This window comes from Anoplopoma fimbria, chromosome 2 (genome assembly GCF_027596085.1).
Source record: "Anoplopoma fimbria isolate UVic2021 breed Golden Eagle Sablefish chromosome 2, Afim_UVic_2022, whole genome shotgun sequence".
In the NCBI taxonomy this organism is placed as follows: domain Eukaryota; kingdom Metazoa; phylum Chordata; class Actinopteri; order Perciformes; family Anoplopomatidae; genus Anoplopoma; species Anoplopoma fimbria.
This window is the reverse complement of record NC_072450.1, coordinates 30,712,910-30,733,974: the sequence shown is the minus strand read 5'-3', so window position 1 is coordinate 30,733,974 and position 21,065 is coordinate 30,712,910. Positions and strand designations below refer to the sequence as shown.

Below are 21,065 nucleotides of genomic sequence, written 5' to 3'. Positions count from 1 at the left end.
GAGACCAGAACTAGAGGAGGGACAGAGACATGCCTGAACGAATTTCAAGTGACGGTTCAGGTGAATTATCAGTAGGGGTCAGTTACACTTGAAACGCATTAATGTGGTATTATCTAATATAAGTATACGTATGACCTTTTTCAGACACATTTATGAATCTTAACGCAGTAGGGGTTTCATAGCCCAGTTCAGGAGCTGGGGCTGCTCTTGGATTTTGCTGCAGCATCTGATGTCATCGACTGTAGCATGTTATTGCCAAGCTCAGTTGCTATGGTGTTTACCTTTTTAGCTCTTTTTAGAATGAAGACGTAGCTCTCTGGCAGCACACAGTAAGGATTTTCATTCAGTGGAAGTTTTTTGTGACAGCAAAAGAAAATATCTGCCGGTGTTCCACAGGGGAGCTGCTTGGGTTCACTTTAGTTTTCAGTCTTTTATGAATGATTTATCACAGGTTGTTTGAAATGCTGATGTCATAGTAGATTTAACATTGATACGTGCTTCACCATCATGAGCAGAGTGAGGGAGAATCTACATGTTGAGCTGCCTACCATATTATATTATACTATAGTATAGTATAATACACGTATTTCAAAGTTTTCAGATGGAACGACACTGTTGTCTTTGTTGGACTTCTTCTTTCTTGGATTCTAGTGTTTCTCTCTGTTTTGTTGCTATAGATTAGTGTTGTGGAAACAATTTAGAAATATTTTTTATCCAGGAGCTCACCTATATACATTCTATGTGTAGCCAGGTTTCCATGGAGACTGAGGTTGTTTGGACAAACAGTCCCTGGTATTGTTTCTCCTATCTGTCATACAGAGTGTTGTCGCTGTGGACTCGCTGCACTGTACTACTGGTGGACATCACTAAAAATAGTGCTGAGATGGTGGAGGTTTGATCCCACGGTTCTGATTACATTAAAAAAAAGTATGTTTTTTTTTTTTTACTTTATGATTATGATTTATGCATATGGTGGAGTGTTCTTTAGTGGAACACACACAGCAGTTTCACCTGACTGATGCCAGCTGAGCTACATTGAGTTGTTTTATGTTCTCAATGTCCTAAAGTGTGCTATTGTGGCTCATGCATTTGACCTGATGTATTTTGTTTATGCTGAAGATGACTGTGTATTACACGGAATAGTATAGGAAGCCATCAGAGGAAAGCTTTGATACATCTCCTCTTCTCTTAATGCAGAGTCATTTACTCATTTAAAGGTATAATACGCTACAGTCACCTAAAAGAATCCCTCTCAATCATTACTTGTGACCCACTAGAAGTGTGTGGGGGTGTCAGTGCCCTCTGCCATGGACTTTCTCTGTCCTTCTTACTGGTGCTGTGTTCGGGACCTTTCTCAAAGAGCATTTGGGCCCCCCACTTTAAACCTCCAGCTGATATCGGGGTGTGCAGTCCGGTCTCCTTCACATGCCGACATCCCCGCTGGTCACGCTCCTCAGCGTACCAAGCTTTGAGGTACGGTGCTCTTCATACAAAGTGATACAAAGCAAGCAGGGGAGAGCAGGTCGGGGGAGAGCTGTGTGTTTCTGTGGGGTTTTTTTTATTTGGCAGTTTAGATTTTGGCAGTCACTGTAACCTCACAGAAAACATTTGGCCGTAATTCAAAAATGTAATGCTTATAATTATTATTACATGATGTCATTTCCGACAGACGAACATGTAAACTGCAACCTGACTGGTTGGCGGTGGCAACGCTTGTAGGAAGCAGTGTACCTTAGAGCACAGTATTAAACATGTATTCCAATTATCATGTTTTAAAACTGAGTTTCTTCCCTGAATTTTTTTTTTTTATGATGTGGCATAAGTGATCCCTTTTTTTATTTGAGATAAATACACCTGTCACATGATGTTTTCAAATTTATTGTGATATCGTTTTAAACCGTATCGCCCAGCAATGGTAATATAATAGTCTGTGGGTTATTTGGCCAGTACTGCAGTTCCCCCCCTACTACTGATGCATTCCCAATATGCTCATATCTAGGCTACATCTAGGCACACACACACACACACACACACACACACACACACACACACACACACACACACACACACACACACACACACACACACACACACACACACACACACGCACACACACACTTGGCTCTCTGATGCTTAAGTGGGACTTTCCAGTGGAAGGGAAATTCCATAGGATGTTAAAGGGGAGCAGATTTCCGAGGCTCTGGCCTTGTACTTAATAAAACACGATCCACACAGAACATTTAACAAGTTCCAGCCACGCATCGTATTTATTGCTTTTCAATCTGCTGTTTTTTTCCACTGCTACAGTGCTTCTCTTAATAGAAGAACCTAATTCATGCCATACGTCTGGCTCTGTAATGCTTCCTGGGAATGACAGTCAGACTTCCTGCATTATGTCCAGGAACCAAAGTCCCACTTCCTCATGTGTCCTAGTCCTGGTCTGAATCTCTGTCAAGCACTCATGATGGAATCCAAATCTCTTTCTGGAACAGTCCTCCCTATAATAGGGCTGGGCTATGGTACCGTGGAGCGCCACAGAAATGTTCTAAGAATTGATCTGAGAGGTTGAAGCAGCGCAGTCGTTTTTCAGTACGAATGAACAATCTCTAACACAGAGAGCTAATTGAAACTGAAATGACTTGAATTCACTCAAACAGTAACATGGTTGATGGTTAAAACCAGCCTCTAGCCAAACTGTGCAACCATCGAGGCAGTGAACAGTCAACTTACTACTAATCAAATGAAATCTAAACTTTATGATGAGCCGTTGGTAAATTAGCTTACCGTGTTTTTAGAAAGAGGAAAATCATTGACGACACTCTGGTGTTAAGGTGGAAGCCTTAACACCAGAGAAGTTAAATGGCTGGAGGCTTAGGAACCACCTAGTTACCCGGCTGTTGGTCTCTTTGTTTTTAGCCATCCACTGTAAAGGAATGGTCCGTCACTAGAGTGAACCTCCTACCAAGCAGGTAATATTTGAGCGTTTCCAGGGCCCATTTTATGGCTAAGCACTCCTTCTCGACTGTTGCATAATTCTTCTCTCTAGGCAGCATTTTCCGACTCAAATAAAGGACTGGGTGTTCCTCACCTTCATTGATCTGGGCTAGCACCGCGCCCAAACCCACCTCCGAGGCATCTGCCTGGACCACAAACTCCCGGCTGAAGTCTGGGGGCAGTAAGGACGGGTTTTGAGCACAAGGCCCTCTTCAGGTTACCAAATGCTTCTTCTGCTGCCGGGGTCCATGTCACCATCCGGGAGTGTCTCTTTGTGGTCAGTTCTGTAAGAGGGGCCGCTATCATAGCAAAGTCAGGAATGAACCGTCTGTAATAATTGGCCAGGCCCAAAAAGGATCTCACCTGCTTCTTTGTCAATGGTTTTGGCCAGTCCTGGATAGCGCAGAGTTTTGCGTCCTGAGGTTTGACATGGCCCCGTCCAATGGTGTAGCCCAAGTAGTTTGTCTCACTGAAAGCCAGCTTGCATTTCTTGGGGTTCGCCATCAAGCCTGCTTGTCGGAGGGACTCCAGGACCTTCTGCACACGAGGCAAATGGGGCGGCTGTGGCGTAGTGGAGAGCAAGGTAGTTCTCCAATCAGAGGGTCGGTGGTTCGATACCCGGCTTCGGCAGTCGATGTGTCCTTGGGCAAGACACTTAACCCCAAGTTGCTCCATGGCTCCTTGCCATCGGTGTGGACTGGATGTTGCATGAATGTTAGTTAGAGTCTGATGGTGGCACCTTGCATGGTAGCCTGTCATCAGTGTGTGAATGGGTGAATGATATGCAATATACTACTGATTGTAAGTCGCTTTGGATAAAAGCGTCTGCTAAATGACTGTAATGTAATGTAATGTAATGCAAGTGACTTTCCCAGTCTGGACTCTGAATCACCACATCATCCAAATAGGCAGATGCATACTCTTTGTGGGGTTTAAGTACCTGATCCATCAAGCGTTGAAATGTGGCGGGAGCTCCAAACGGCATCATCCGGTACTGCCACAGACCTCCAGGGGTGGCAAAGGCCGTCTTCTCCTTTGACCCTGCAGACAAGGGAACCTGCCAGTACCCCTTAGTTAGGTCAAGAGTAGTTATGAAACGAGCATTGCCCAGACTCTCAATAAGCTCATCGACGCAAGGCATGGGGTATGCATCAAATTCCGACACTTAATTTACTTTTCTGAAATCATTACAGAAGTGTACCGTGTTGTCTGGCTTGTCTGCTAGGACGATGGGACTTGACCAGGCACTTTTCAATCACATTCAGTTCCAACATCTTCCTTACCTCATCATCTATCAACCTCTTGCGGGCCTCCGGTTCCCGATATGGCCTTTGGTTCACCGTTTTTCCCGGCAGGGTGCGTATTTCATGCTCCACTAGGTGGGTGCAGCCTGGGAGAAATGAAAAGATGTCCGGATTACCCTCCACTAACTCCTTTGCTTGCTGCAGTTGGTGAGGGGAGAGGTCTGGACCAAACTGTACGGCGTCCCGGGCCGGTTCTTTTGCCTCTCTAGGGTGAAGGCAAGTAAACAATGTCTCTCGATCATACCATTTCTTTAAGAAGTTAACATGGTAAATTTGCTCACCTTTACGCCTCCTGGGTTGCCGTATTTTGTAATTGACGTCCCCTACTTTTTCAATTACTTCATAAGGCCCCTGCCAAGTAGCCAAGAACTTACATTCCACCGTGGGGACCAGAACTAGGACTCTGTCTCCTGGTTTGAATTCTCTGGGTTGTGCTCCGCGGTTATAAGCGGCACTCTGATCTCTCTGGGCTTTCTCCAGGTGCTCCTTCACAATGGGGACCACCACTGCCATCCTGTCTCGCATCGCCCCTACATGTTCGATCATGGTCCGGTGCGGACAGGGTTGCTCCTCCCAAGTCTCCTTGGCTATGTCTAAAAGACCCCTTGGTTTGTGGGAATACAACAGTTCAAAGGGTGAGAAACCAGTCGATTTAGCGTCACTAGAGTCTCCTGCCAAGGCTTGGACTATATCTGTCGAAGGAGGGCATGGTTCGGCCACATTAACACAACATTTGTTCATTTCATTTTACGTTTTCGGGGCTCCCGTCTGAGTCTCGTTTGGGTTTCCCTCCATAGCCTTGGGAAGGCTGGACAATCACGACCTATCAGGACTGAAACTGGAAGGGTCTTGATGACTCCCACCTCAACATTAAACGTGCCCTTAGTGGTTGTCAGCTTCACCACAGTGGTTGAGTACTCACAGGTGTCTCCATGGACACAAACAACTGGAACTGGGTCTCCATGAGCCGGGGCTGATGCGTCCAACACGGATTCATGGATCAGGGTCCGGTTACTTCCAGAATCGAGCAAGGCTTCTACGTCCCGTTGATTCACCATTACTGGGCATGTTGGTCTGCGGTCTCCACTTTCCCCTAGGAGGGCAGCAAAGTGGACATGGGGGCTGCTAGCGGACTCTGCGGTGGGCATTGGCTCATCAGGCTTTTCACATTGCCATGAGATATGGCCCAATTCGCCACAGCGATAGCACTGGCGCAACTCAGGGTACAAGAACCCTTGTTGCTGCCTAGGTGGATTAACACTGCTAGTGGGTGGGCCAGAGAGAGGGTTGGCTGGTTTAGGACCTTTTTGGAGATGCCCCACTGGTCGGACGGGGACAGAAGTGAGAGGGTCTTTACGAGTAGGGCGGAGCATGTCTGAGGCCGCCTGGTACTGCTCCACTGCTTCTACCAATTCTGTTACTGTTGCTAATCTTTGGTGACTTATTACTTTTTTGGCCTCATAAGGCAGTGCTCTTAGGTACCGGTCCATAACTAGGGTCTCTATAATGTCTGTGGGGCTGCTCTTGTCTGGTTCCAGCCACCTTCTCGTCACTCGTAGTAATTTGTGCATTTGGGAACGGGGAGTTACCCCACCTTGGAAGGTCCAGTTATGGAAACGTTGAGCCCTGCCAAATTTCGTGAGTCCATAGCGGCTCAGTATCTCCCCCTTTAGCTGGTCATCATTTTTATATGGCTGCCGATCTCCACCATCTGTGACGTCACGGGAGGTCACAAGTGCGGCTGGGGTGGGGTGGTGCAAGGGAGTGAACACAAAAGCAGGCAAAAAGCAAAAGGTCCTCAGAAAAAGCGAAGTTTTATTCTTTTATAATTTAACAACTTAGGTAGTTCTGTTATCCAGACAAAAATACAAAACAACAAAAAGCGTCCAAGGGGAGATAATGGTTTGTTAAACTGAATAACGTTAGAAATAAAAGTCAACTTAGAGTGTCCTCGGTTTCACCGGCTACCGGGCCTTCTTCCTTTTAGTTCTTCCTCGTTGGGCCATGTCCTCCAACTATCCAGTCCACGTGTGCTCTCGATGCTCCTTCCAGCCATGTGCTCTCTCTCTCTCTCTCTCTCTCCCCTTCGTCTGTTTCCTGCAGCCCTTAAGTCCTTCCTCAATCAGGTGGTTTAAACACTCACACCTGGGGGAGTGGTGAGGCATTCTGGGAGCTGCAGTTTGTAGATCGGCGGCCATTTTGTGGTGTGGCTGCCGATCTCCAAAGGGAATGTAGCACCCGTCCACTACCTGGCCCCTTGTGATGCCACAAACCGTATTGCATGCTTTGAGAGGTCAATGAAGACGAAGGCGCAAAAATAGTTTCTCATCCAGAGGGGAGACCGTGGGCCTCGATCACAAACAAGTGTACGCACTAATCTGTGTTGAACTGCGTCTACGAACGTTTTACGCACAAATCCAGGACTCATCAATATGTTCTTACCAGAGTTTTTTTACTTACTCTCCAAACAACTTAAGACCTGCCACAGAAAAGATGAGGGTCTTAATGTAAACACACACTTTTTAACTAAATGCATCTCATAAAAAAACTTTAATAGACAATATTTAAAACCGTCAGCTTGCTAATGCATTGGCCATATGTAATAAATAGGTGAAACACTTTCATCCTAATCAATTGTTACCATACTTCCAATAAATCTTGTTTATAAATGTTTTCAAGCGTCACCAAACCGTAGGGGGGTTTCAATGGACCAGAGATGACGCACTGCTTCCTGGTATCAAACAGAGATAAGCGATAAAGCCAGTTGCTTGACTGTCCCTGTATCCCTCTTTTCCCCTCTCTTCAAACCTCCTCTCCATTTTTATTACCTCACCTCGCCCTCATTCCTTTTAGTGTGTCGAGAGCCAGTTTTAATGGCGGTTGAAGAACAGCCAACTGCACTTGTGGTTGCAGGAAATGTCTTCAGGCTTGAGTCATTCTGAGCTCTGCAGTTGGACATAACCAAGTCTTGGTTCTGAGTGTGTGTGTGTGTGTGTGTGTGTGTGTGTGTGTGTGTGTGTGTGTGTGTGTGTGTGTGTGTGTGTGTTTGTGTTTGTGTGTGTGTGCGCTTATTTGTTGGCATTAAAGCAAGCAAGTTTGGTAAATGAAGAGTGGTTGCTGATCCGCCTCCTGGTTAGAATCCAGTGACACATGGGAGTCCAGGTTCCTTGTGAACTCTAGTAAAGTCTTGAACTAAATGATCTTAATTTTAATCTTTTCAAAATAATCTTCAAGGTCTACAACATCTAAAATGTACAGGTCTTACAGTTTCTGGACATAAAGACAGATTTCTTTGTTCACTGTTAATTCACATTAATCCAGAGCACGGTTGGTAGTTCAATATGTATCCTGGATCAGTTTCCTGCTGGCATTTCCTGTTTTGCCTATTATGGTCATATCAGTTGGAAAATGGTTCCATTTGTGAGCTTTTATTTAGTATTCCTTAGCGTTTCTTCAGGGGCTAGAATTTTAAATTCCATGCGGTGCAATTAATTGACAAGCCGTATGGCTCACTGTGTGGAGGAGACCTGGATCACTCTCTGTATGGAAGGAAACATCAGGCTCGGACTTCTGGAGCTTGACTAATGTTGGTTCTGTTTTATTTTTGCAGTGCTGTTGCCTCCATTCACTCATTTTCAGTTATTGCAAGCAGCCGTAGAAGTTGTTGGTGCAGCTGTAATTGTTTGTGTTAGGCTCCCTCAGCTCAGATCGACCCTTATGTAACCAATCAGGATCCAGCTATTTGAGACGGTGTGGGCCCAACGGCTGATATCTGATTGGTGAAGAAAAACAAACAAAAAAACGTGTTAATGAGGACCATGTTATGGTGCTGGTGTGTTTTGGACTTGAGATTTAGCCTTCAGACGGCTATGCTGATGTTCATACAGTTGTGATGATGCTCATCAATCAATTAGAATCAAATCGATTTGATAGTTCCTTCAGTGCCAGAGTGCTAGCATATCTGCCCCTGGCCATGCTTTGTCCCAGTCAGACAGATGGAAGCGTGTGTTGGAGCCAGTGAGGGTGTGTTTATGCTTGTTTCTAATGAAACACATTCAAAGGACGCTTTGTTAGGACCCTGCTGAGAGTCCAGGCTGCAGCTCTGCCGCTGAGCATTTCATTTAGTGCGTCTGCAGCAGAGCTTGTGGGCTGAGCGAGGTTCTCTCGGTTCATTTCTTTCCTCCTCTGTTGGTTTTATTGTTCTTTGTCAGCTTGGAAGGCCGACAGGATCGAGTCACCTTCGGGTAATTACAGGGTCAAGTTATGTGCGAGGCGGCCAACAGTGTCCTGCATCTGTTACAGCAGTCAGTCTGTGTGTTCATGCTCTGTACACAAAGCCACAAACCAAGACTTTGCACGTACTCCAAATAAAGTGTAGAGGAGCTACATATATGAAACAAAGACAGACACAGGTCTATCTGTCTGTGGTGTGAGACATCTTAAAGGATCTAACCCAGTGGGGTTAGATCCTTTTGAGAGAAATGGAAGCTGAGTAGAAACAAGGGAGAGAGAGAGAAGGAGTCGCGATAACGAAAAAAGTCTGAATTATCTTCAGTGAAAAAGTGCAGTATGATTTTGTTATATCATAATCCATACAGATCTGTTTGCTATTATTTATATTACTTTAATTTCTTTCGGTCCTTTTCTGCCTCAACAAGGCTAGTGTGTATCTGTAATTTCTATTTATTCAAATCAAATGTCCTCAAAAAGGTTAGAACAAGACAATGTTAGATGATGAAATCCTCCATAGCGAGGATTGCTTTGCTAATCTATGAGTTGTGCTACTAAAGTAGGATGGCGTTGCATTGCCTTTTTAGCCGTTTATATTTTTTTTGTAGTTTTTCTTGTGTCAGGTCTGTCCTGATTCAGATGAATGAGGAGGCGGGGTGAAGTCAGTCTGAACGCAGTGTGCAGAAGGTGCCAATACTATTGGTCAATGACAAAGCTATTGACCAAATAACATTGACCATTGGTTTAATGTTTTATGCCTGATTAACAACTAATTTCCCATCATGATACTTGAAGTTGCGTATCAGCGGGTACTGATTCCAAACCAGGTCCAATGCATTAAAAAAAAAAAAGTGAAAAGTGTAACAATTCATGACTCCCTCTCTTATACCTATTTTATATTGCTGTGAAAACGACCTCGTTCGTTAGCTGTTAGCCCCGTTATTTAGCAAACACAGTCAAAGTTGATGGACCATGTTTCCCTGAAGTTTAACTTTTTTATGTTTAAGATGTCGGCCATAGTTTCGGCCCTGAGGACTGTTTTGTTGATGCTGTTTACATTCCTTATGATGCAAGTTCAAAAAAATGTTCCCCATGATTGACTTACTGTTTTTGTTCTGTTCATGTTTATCTTGTGTAACAAATGGAATATAACCGCATTTTGTTGTGCAACCCATTGAAAGACATGTCAATCTAAACGTTATGATGAGCCTTTTGACAAATTTGGCCAGACAAATTAAAAATGAGGTTTGCACAGTGAACAGAACAGCTGTGCTCATGGCTCAGCAGCGTGCCCCAGCTTCTAGTGCATTCATGTCTCAAGTCCACTTTAGAGTCAAGTAAGCCAACACCAAGAACAGTCAAGTCTTCAGCCATCGTTGACTTCGTTGAAGTCAGTATATCGAATAAGTTTGTAGTCTTGACTCTTTGAAAACGTTTATAAAGGGGTGATTAGTCTTTTGTTTGCTTTTCCTAAACTGAAGAATGAGAGGAAATGTTAGCGCAGCTGCTGCAGAGTCTTACTGCAAACAGCCGGTTCCACCTCATCCGGGGAAAACCATCCCTGTAGCTGTTATTAGGTCCATACTGACTCAATTAGCTGGTTCCAGTATCGTGACAACAGGGACAACCTATTCAAGTCAATTCTATGATTATATACTATAAACATTGTTTAATGTCATTTTTGTTCAATGTTTAATTTTAATAAAAGTGTTTCTACTGGAATTGTAATCTCTGTGGATTTTTTATTATTTTTGTTTTCAAATAACAATTTACTAAATGTATATCTTTGCTCTAATTCTTGTTTTTATTTTTTTTACTAAATTACTTAAAACTACTGGCTCGAATTTCATGCTACTTGGTGGAAGTGTATAGCATTCCTCAAGGTAAAAGAATCCGAATCACAGGGCGAATATACCGATTTTTTTTTTTCTACTTTTGTTCATTATCATCATCATCATCTTCATCATTGCGATATGCGAGGTGGGGCCTTTGGCCTCCGTGGAGGTCTGCGCTCTTTGAGTGTCCTTGATGTTCAGTCAGTTGATGTTCTTCTCCTATCCTTTCCCATCAGGTATCGGAGGTCTGGAGGAGAGCGTCTTGAAGTCGGCCACCCTGTCAACCTCCCCTGCCTGCCCGCCCTTCACCCCGCTCAACTTTGAGGCCACGCCCATTGTTCGGGTTGCCATAGAACCCAAACATCCAAGTAGGTCTTTGGAGGCACATGCAAACTGGGTTCTATTGAGTTTAAACAACATACACCACACTAACAATTTTATTTATTTGAATACGTGCATACCATTCACAGTCTGCCTATATGCAATACATTCTCACCCTAATGTGGCCCTAAGCTTCAAACTACGACGCTCCCCTCTAGCATCAGAGTTGGATGTGTGAGGAACAAATCACAAATTTGCCTCAGAGAGCTTTACAATCTATACACATGCGACATCCTCTGTCCCGGAACCCTCACATCGGCACAGGAAAAACTCCCCTAAAAAACCAACAACAATTCATGGAAACCTGCAAGGCGAGAAAGCACAAAGACTCCAGGGTAGAAGCAAAGCCAATATGCGTAATAGTTCAGGGAATAGTAATCAAAGTTAATCAATACGATAGAAATGATACATATAACGAGAGTAGTAATAGAAGTAGTAGCACTAATAATAGATAAATCCTGACTACTTCCAATGACAGCAGCAGTGGACATAATAGAATGATAATGATAATACAGAAGTTATAGCAATATCAATAAAAATGTGACTGAAGGCCGTTAACACTGATTTTAGCACGACATTTAACATGCATATGGTCCTGATGTACGGACGGGCCAGGAACAGGGCCAGAACTCCTTTGGCAGTAGAATGAAAGGAGATCCTGTGTTCACAATGTGGACAGAAATCAAAGCTGTACCTCATTCAAAACAGAGAGAGTCAGACGTTTTGTTCAGCTTTCAGAACTCACTTTAGAGGCAGTGTAGACCTTCTCTCTCTTCCAGAAAGTCACATTCCCACACTTCAGCTTTTTTTTTAGACAAGATGAGGCTCTCAGAAGGGTGAACACACCTGCTAATAATTCATCAGGCTGGTGTTATTCCACATTTCTCTTATTCTTTAGTTCTTACTACTTTCCACTGTGGCACTCCCCATCCCAATCCATTGGCAGCTTCTGGAGACTTTACTGTCTGGTCACAAATATTATATTATATATATATATATATATATATATATATATATATATTATATACAGGAGGAAATAGTTCTGGGTTAATCTATTTGGTGCTGTAGTGAGTGATGCAGGAACATGGGACCCAGTGTAACAGAATTGGCTTATCCATGTGTTTTGTCATAGTTGTTGGACAGCAATGCACTTTGGACACACTAGACTTGTGGGATAGATTCATTGCGTTGACAGTAATGACAGTCCTTTGAGAATGAGTTGGTTAGCAGTGTAGAAAGAGGAAAATCTATTCCTTGTTCATTTTATGGTTATATTTATTTTGACAGTCTTGGCTTTTGCTCATGTCTTTTTACACTTGTGTTGGTGTTATGTCACCCAACTGTTGGTGTCAATGATGTTGACCCATCATTCCAATCAGCCTCATTTGTCCAATTCTTAATGCCTGAAAACCTGGAAAACGAATGGCTTTTCCATCAAGCTTGGCGGCTCTTTGTGTTTAGCAAATGTTAGCATGATAATACGTTACAATCACATGGTGATCATGGGAAACATCGGCTGTTATTGTCATTGTGAGAATGTTAGATACTAATGCAATGATGATGGAGACGCCACGACAGCTCAAGCACTGCTTTGGTGTTGTCCTGACTTGGAGGTGTTTTTTAGTAGTCTGTGTTTATTGTGGTGGGAGAGGAGAGGAGGAAACAGAAGTGTAGCAGCCGAAACCACTTGTTGGTTGAAAATTGGTACTCAAGCCTCATTTCCACTGCATGGTTTGAATGGACTCACTTTTCTACCCGGTCCTTTTCTCTATGTGTTTTCCTCTGCAGACAGAACCGCTCGGTGTAACAGGACTCTCATTCTTGCCATCTTTCAAATCTGAGTTTGGTGGATACAAATATTGTTGTGGCTATTGGTGGTAGCTTGGCTATTTTAAAAAGGTTTGTGCAGGATGTAAAAAAATCAAGGCTCTACATTGAAAGCCATATCAAATAGAATTAAAGATTACATTTTTTTTATGGTTTTCATAGAGGATATGTTTGTCCTTATGGAGCTACACAGTTTAATTATAGGAGCTGAGGGTCCTTTTAATGTCATGTTCTGTCAGTGTTATTTAATGGGCACAATGCTGACATCTGTATACATTGTACTTCATCCTTGTGGTCGACCTGCTTTTCTTTTTGGGAATGGGTTTTCAGACAAATCCTAAAGATTGCTGTTTACGGTGTCCTCTGAAAGGCGTTAAAATGTGGGTGGGACAATCTAACGGGGGTCACGGAGAAAATGTCAGTTCTATGTTTTGGTGGTTTATTACTTCTGTCTGGCTACACTGACTGGCATGAGGAAGAAAACACAAAAGTTTTGAATTCACAGGTTTGAGCAATGTGTGTGTTCATTTGATAACAATATACCTGTGATATATACTTTTTAATACATTTAAAATATAAGAAAATAACTCAACATCCAACACATAGATTCGAAAAATCTCACCTCAAGAATGTGACACAATTACACCACCGACAATAACTAAAGGGGGTTGATGTTTGGGGCTCTAAACTAATGCTTTTAAAAGCCCCACACTCACATAGGAGCTGTGACGCCATGCGGACAGCCTCTGAGCCAGCTGAAGGTCCAGAAAGATACAAATATGTTTGTTTTTTTTCATGTTCTTTCTGTGTTTTTTTATGTAATGAAGATATTTTGCACTGGACAGCTCACATACTGCAGCGTTTAATGGTGGCGTCTGTGGTATGATGAACAATGTGTTTCCTTGAGAAAAATAAAACACAATTTCTCTTCTTTTTTTCTCTCTCTCTCTCAAGTTCTTTCTCACAAATTTAAGATGTTATAAGTACTATCCTGAGAATTTTTTTTTTTTAGGATAGTATTTATAGTAGTACCCTCCCAAGGCTTTGTAATTCTTTTGTTGTTTTTTTTACCCCGTATTTCCCTAAGATGCAGTTGTACAATAACCTGCCCATTCAGACTAATGGAACCCCAATGGTTATGTGTTTGTGTGTTAGGTGACATGCCAAAGCTGGTGCGTGGGATGCGTCTGTTGAACCAGGCAGATCCCTGTGCTGAGGTTCTGATTCAGGAAACAGGAGAACATGTTCTGGTCACTGCTGGTGAGGTCCATCTCCAACGCTGCCTGGACGACCTCAGAGAGCGGTCAGTGTGTGCGACGTCTCCAAATGTCTCTTTATCTCTGCCTGTGTGTTTTAACCACTGTGCCATAGTCATGAGAAAGTAGAGCCCTGTCTACTTCATCTCTTCTGAAGGTCTCATCGAGTGTATCGGAGCTAATAACTGTGCTTTTTATGGGATGTCTGCTCTCCTTATATTCAATTTTCATGCTTCCTGTCTCTGTCACATTGATCGTCTCTCTGTGCTTTATCTCTTTTGTGTGCAGCGACTGTGTACATGTATGTGATTATGTAGTGGAGCTTGAATACAGTGTGAGTTCATATTGTGAGTGACTCAGATCAGAGACAGAGGCTGAGCACCACCATTATCTAGCCATCATCACATATTGACTGCTGCCTCTCTGTCTGGACGCTGCAGGCCTCCTCAGGAGAACAAAACCGGCTCACTGACAGACTAGTAGAAAGATCTTTTCAGAGAATTTTCACTCATCATTTTTGGTTTTGTCCTGTGTCCCTGCTGTGCTCTCATATGACCCTGTCAATTCAGTAAAAGAGCAGGTTAAAAGGTAGGTTTTTTTGCGGTTTCCAGAGCAACGTGGGAGCTTTATTTGAGAACATTTTGTAAAACACAGGCCCTCCCTGTAACCTTGTATTCATTGGGCAATACGTTCCCCAGGAAAAACAAATGAATTGTATAGAAAAGTCATTTTGCATTGTAACCAGTTCCAAACAAGACTGGGAATCGTAGAAATAGGCTTTTAATCTCCTACAATAGCACCTCATAATGACTTTTCAGTGGCGAAAAACCCCCCTTGTATCAGTCTATTTCCCCACTGCTAAATGTGACGTTACAATATGGTGGATGGGGAGCTCCAGCTCTTAAGTATAGCACTGAAATCTATTAAAGAACAGGTCCATTATTATTATTATTATTTAAATATTTGATTAGGTTTATATATCATTCTATAACACATATTTCCTTATGTATTAAAATCAGAACGTTAAAAGGATGGTCGAAGAATGTATGTTTTATTATCAAACTGCTATTTTCCCAAGCCCTTCATAACCCTTTTCCCTCGTAACATAACGTCGGTTCCTGCATGATGATGTTCTACATATGCACATATGTCCTTGTCCGACCATAGTCGGTGTGTTTTACCTACACTAACTTAGATGGCCTTCGACACGCTCCCAGAGTGTGTGTGTGCTGAGGAGTAAGAAGTCAGCAGGTAGCTTACAGCTGTGAACGTAGCAGTGCAGTATGTCTGCGGTTTATTTGTCGGTTTATAAATGCTACAACCTGTGAGGCCACCCAAGCAAAGTTCCTGTGTGCTGCTTGCTACCTGATTGTTAAAGTGAAGGGGCTAGCAGCAAGAAACGCTCAGGCTAGTTAGTCAGCTAGGTCATGAGCCTTGAAGATAGCTCGGGGCTTTTTGCCATTTTCTATCCATAAGTCATACCTTGAGGGAGAAGATGGAGGAGTAGAAGAGACGGATTATTAAAAAGATGATGTGTTACATGCACGAGGTGTGTGGACTCTAAATGGAATGAAGGGAAATGTAATCATGCGTAGTCATTGTGGTTTGTTTTGTTCTTTGTGGATCAGAGTGGATGATGTTTCTCTCTGGGACGGGCCGGACAAACTGTGGATATATATATATAATGGGTACTGATGTACTATGGGAGTCTGTATGCAATTTGAATTGCTATGTTTTGGATGGTATGTAATCTGTTGAATTGGTGTTGGGTGTTGAAGGTGTGACTCCTAAAAAAAAAAAAAAAAAGTTGCCTTTTTGGCCAGGGTGAGGGGGAGTGTGTTGATGAAGGGTGAGGTGGATCATGGCTTTGTAACGGGATGAGCTGGGTTTTGATCAGTTTGCAGTTTAATTCTCAGCATGTCGGACCAGGTTTCTTTTGTTTTGAATTACGTTTGTTGTGGTTCTTTGGCAGCCGGTGGAACTGATTTGACAGAAGACATCAGCAAAGTGTGAGACATGTCCTTTTGGTGGGAGGAGGATAGCGGACGTCAGAGATGTAGAGGAGGAAAAAGGAGGGGAATGAAGACTGCATCTTGCAGGCACTGGCTTCAGGAGTGAAAGGTGTGGAGAGGGAAGTGGAGGCCTTGACCTTTATTCTGTGGAGGAAGCTTGAAGTGATGTTGTAGATAAGTAGTTTTTTTTTTTTCTTTTCACTCAGGCTCACTTAAGTGAAGCTGACCCTTAAGGTGGACCAAGTATTCTTATGTAAGTGACAACACTGAGTTTTGCTTCACTTAATTTAGCTTTCTTTTAAACGTTTAACTGATAGCATTAATCGGTTTGAATTCTTATTGTTAGTTAACGGTTTGTTAACAGTGCTACCGAAAACTATGCTTTGTTTGTATCACAAGAAAGACAAAGTTGAATGTTAAAATACCATTGATTTTTTACAGTCAAAAGGAAAGGAACTTAAAAACGTTTTCAAAGGAATTGTTAGCGCTGTAATGGTATTATTAAGAACCTCGTATCAGTATTCAGTATTTAAGTTGTATACCACAACTAATTTGACAAATGATGCCATGTTTGAATAATAGGCCTTATTCTTAAAGTAACACAATATAGCAAGCGTAGAAATGCAGTGACTATACAATCAGGCAGTAAAAAGTGTGTGAGTGAAATTGAACAAAAACAGTTCACGGGTTCAGATAATGTTACTGTACTACAGTGTGATGTTATTGAAGGTCATTTGAATGCTTGTGGTCAAATGTGTTTTAATCAATTTAAGAGATGTAATATTACAGAAAAGTACGTCACTCAATTTAGGTTAGAAATATGTTATTTGTCTTTTCTTCTGTATTGTGACATATTGCCTAGTGAAAGACACTTAGCAGAGCTCTTCCAATCAAATCCTTCGCATTTGATTGGATGGCGAGAAAGTGGCCTGGATATGGACGAGGATTGTGGCTCCACACATCCCACCTGTTGCTAAAAGTTGCAGATTGATTGACGGATGGATGTCATAATAGTAGTTTAAATTGGTTGGTACTAGCTTACATAAGTACAAGTCATATTTAGTTTAACAGGAAGAATATGAAATATATTTTTAGTAATTTCTTTGGCATATATTGTTAAATTGGTGTACATGGATGTGATCTAAAAAGGGGGAAAAAAGGCACATTCTATTTCATCATGACTTGATGGCAAATCTCTACATAATACCCATTGCCTGTTGTGGTAGTGATGACATCGTCCAATACCTCATACATGTCTGTTTCCTGAGATCATCCCGCAGCCTAAATGATTAGATTCTATTGTATAAAAATCAAAATAAAACCAAAAATCCACTTCTGAATTCAATGAAGAGACAGTAGATTCAATTAACCAGATGTAGAAGTGAGCAGAGACACAGAAAGACACATTAACTAGAAAGTGAATGATTCAATGGATCAGGTTTTTCTCTAGGATCTCTCTGTTATTTGGCTTCACTCATTGGCATGTCTCCCAGATCCTGCCTAACCATGCCTCATCAGACCAACAGCATTACTACAGTTATGGTGCTCTCAGACTGCTTTCAGAGATCTTTGACAAACTCGAGGTTGCTTCTAATATGACTTTTACTCAGGAGTGACTTTAATATAAGCACTCTTATCGGAGAGAGGCCGTTTTGTGGAGAGCCTGAGCGATAGATGTCCTCCCGTCAAGTTCTCCTTCCCCTGCAGAGGAACCTTCATGCTTTTGTAGAGTAGGCCTTACTGATGAAGGCGCATGTTGTATTTGTACTCATCTGCTTCTTGGTCACCTTACTGATGAAGGCGCATGTTGTATTTGTACTTCTTGACAGATGTAACGCTGAGTGGCTGCGATATCTTTTATTAAATCAGAAGAAATAAAGAATTTCATTGGTCAAAGTTATATTTCTGCAGGTCGAAATCTGTCGCAATCGAGGTACTTTTGAATATTTTTTTTAAATTGCACAAATGTTCAGCAGGGGTGGGCAAGTGTTCATAAGAGGGGGTCATTTTTTGATCAGTCTAAATATAAGTGACAAGTGGATTCAAATGAGGAAAAAAATGACTAATCATAGGAAGAGCAGGGTTCCTAACGTGAATTGGTTCCTTTTTTGCTGGCTGAGGCAAGATTTAGGAATAAGCCTCTGTCTGTCATTCCACTTTACTGCCCATTGTACTTTATTTATGGCTAAAGAAAGGAGGCCATGTGAAATAATGCTGCTATGTTTAGAGCTAAGCCAGTCAGCTCGGGACGGAGATGGCCGGCTGGCTGACTACTTGGCTCACTATGTGGCTTCCTGATTGGATAGATGCAAGGCGAGTTGACTTGATAGCTCATTAGATGTTTTCTTAGCTCGTTGATTGGCTCATCAAGTGGCTGGTTGGCTACCAGCTGACTAGCTTGGTTGGCTGGCTCACTGGACGGTTAGGTGACTGGTTGTCCCGTCGTCTCGCCGATGGCAGTCTGACCTCTTTGTGACATCACTGGCAAGCAGCCTGACCAGCGCTGACCTCAAAATGAGCTCTGCCACTCGAGTGAGCACGAGACTGTGACATCCCAGCCTCAGCGCTCTGAGGGGATTATCTCTCTTTAGAACTGGGTCAGGTACCAAGTATTCAGAGGCTGTCCTGTTAAACTGATCATTTCATTCCATCCAGGAATATATATATATAGGATGTTTGGGATCTCAAGAGTTGAAACAAACTCAATAAGCCTGCATTGTTGGGGAATGCTCACAGTAAAGCTCAGTATTTCTGTTTAGTCCAAAGAAGATCTAGTCACTCCTCTTCCTAACCCTCAATGTCGTTGTGTTTATGATCAACTAAAGACTGCTGTTTATTTAGTTTGTGCTCGCATTTCAAATCATTCCCCCGCTTTAGAAGCTGTAAATAATTTCACTTCTGTCGAACTGATTGCTACTTAGAAGCATATTTCAGCTGGCATCCCTAGTCCGCAACTATTGTAAAAAAAGCTCCACATTATAAGACAGTTATTGGCTGGAGTTCAGTTGTCTGAACAATAGCAATAAGCACATTTTCTCATTGTATCTGCCTTAAATATATTGGCAACCATATGTTTTCTGCAACCCCAATGCTTTATAGAACCTGTGCATTTTAAGAATACCGTACCTTCAAACCATATGAGCCTGTAGATTGGCTCATGATATCTTCAGTATCAGAATACAGTGCTGGACTATACCATTCGGATATTCACATGGGTGTCCAATAAAGCTGCATTCACATTTTTTTTTTTTGGATCTGTAAATACAACCGTTAAATAATCAACTAATGAAGTTGGTGCAGCTTTAAAGAAGATGCCCACACTCTTTCTGAGCTTTAAAGGCGCTATGTAATGGCATGTTTACTCCATACCACAGTGAGTGATTATTCTATCATGTACACCAATGGGATAATGGGAATGATGGGTTTTATTGGTTGGATAACTTCAGCATGAAGATGTCTCCTTATATTTTCTAATATGTGCTTCTACATTTTAACCTGCATTGCCATTAACAGGAGGGACATCGTGAGGCTAAAGCGGCCACAAGCGTCTTCGTGATAGCTCAGAGTGTGACTCATTGTAAATCAATCATTACATAACACTACTGTGGGGGACTGTGGCTCAGTGGTTGATCAGGGTCGTTTAATCAGAGGATGGGCAAGACACTGAGCCCCAAATGACTCCTGCAGGCCGTGGGTGAGCAATGCGGTGTACGCTCGGGTATGAATGATTAGTCAGAGTCCTGATGGGCAGGTGGCACCTTGTGTGATAGCCCCTGCCATCAGTGTATCTATGGGGGTGTTAAAGCTCTTTTGAATGGTAGGAAGACTAGAAAAGAGTTATGCAAATACAAGTACCATCTACCGTTTGCTAAGTGGGAGAGGTAGAGAATATATCAGCGGCAGGCACAGTGAGTGACAGGGATTACCTCTTTCTGTTGCTGCCCGCTAGATTAAATCAGCATGTCCCAGCCCTGTGTCTACACCGCCTCAACACAAATATAGACACAGACACCTTTTTAGGAATGACCCAGTGACCCCTGACCAAGAAGCATCTGTGTTGTTCAGTAAAGCCTTTAATACAGACTGACAGCCTAATCATTGTTGGTGTCCCATGCCGCGTTCACAGGCCTATTTGGTTTTGGCACCTTAAACTCAAGTCGCACCAACTGCAAACATCTTAGCAGTTTTGTTTTTTAAACTTTCTTTTGGGACAAAATCATTTCGGTGAGATTGAGAAAAATACATTTATGTTATGATATGTTTGTTTAAGGCTAAGGTGATATTCCTGCGACTGTGGCTCAGTGGTAGAGCAGGGTCGTCCTTCAATCAGAGGATCGGCAGTTCGATCCCCGGCTCAGCTAGTCCATGTCGATGTATCATAGGGCAAGACACTAAACCCCAAACTGCTTCCGCTGGCTGTTCCTGGGATGTATGAATGGGTATAAATGCTTAGTAAGTCCTGATGGACAGGTGGCACCATTAGTTTATGAATTGGTGTGGATGGGTGGATGATGACATGTGGTGATAAACTGCTTTCAGTGGTCAGAAGACCAGAAAAGCATTCCTCAAGTACACGTAAATGTGTCTTTTATTTAGGATATTTAAAAGGCAAGCTCTCTCATATATCTGAAATGTTGTTTTGTTACTATTTGAAGGAGGTTTTTGTGTTCGCCCCTCTGTCAGCAGGATCTCTCAGAAACAAATGACAAATTCTACTGGCTCTGACGATTCTCTGACTTTTCATGTAACGCCACCTAGAGGTTGACATTTGAAATGCCTTGACAAATACTGGATGGATTGCCTTGAATTTTAAATCGGACATTAATATTAATTGGGACGAATGATATTAGCTCTTACTCTTAGGCTGCATTCACATCAAATTATTGCGTTGTGGCGATTAGCCCAAGTTGTGGGAGGGTCCCTTAAATGGCCCGTTTGGTTGACAGCGTTGAAGAGCTGTACAGCGCCAAACGACTGCACAACGATTGACGTCTTTGTTCTCCGTCATGGCAGGGTTGTACAGGGTTGTACAGGGTTGTACAAGGTTGTACAGGGTTGTACAGGGTTGTGTTGGTGTGTCTCTCCTTCATCTAGCTGCTCGCTAAACAGCGGAATGCTACATAGTATCTAAGCTTCTTCTTCCTTTGATTGTCTTCCGGGCTGATCACTGCTCATTGATTGGCCACCACAGTGTGACGTCAAGTTGCGTTTCTCCGAAAAGTTAAT

General features: G+C 42.6%; 1 protein-coding gene across 1 annotated transcript in view; it reads left to right on the top strand.

Annotated features, from left to right (window-relative positions):
• The window catches only part of efl1 (elongation factor like GTPase 1), a 70,917-nt gene that overhangs the window by 35,208 nt on the left and 14,644 nt on the right, over nucleotides 1-21,065 (top strand). The window contains exons 16-17 of the mRNA XM_054617562.1: nucleotides 10,600-10,731; nucleotides 13,727-13,874. Of these exons, the coding sequence (XP_054473537.1) occupies nucleotides 10,600-10,731; nucleotides 13,727-13,874 (280 nt within the window). The remainder of the gene's footprint in view (nucleotides 1-10,599; nucleotides 10,732-13,726; nucleotides 13,875-21,065) is intronic.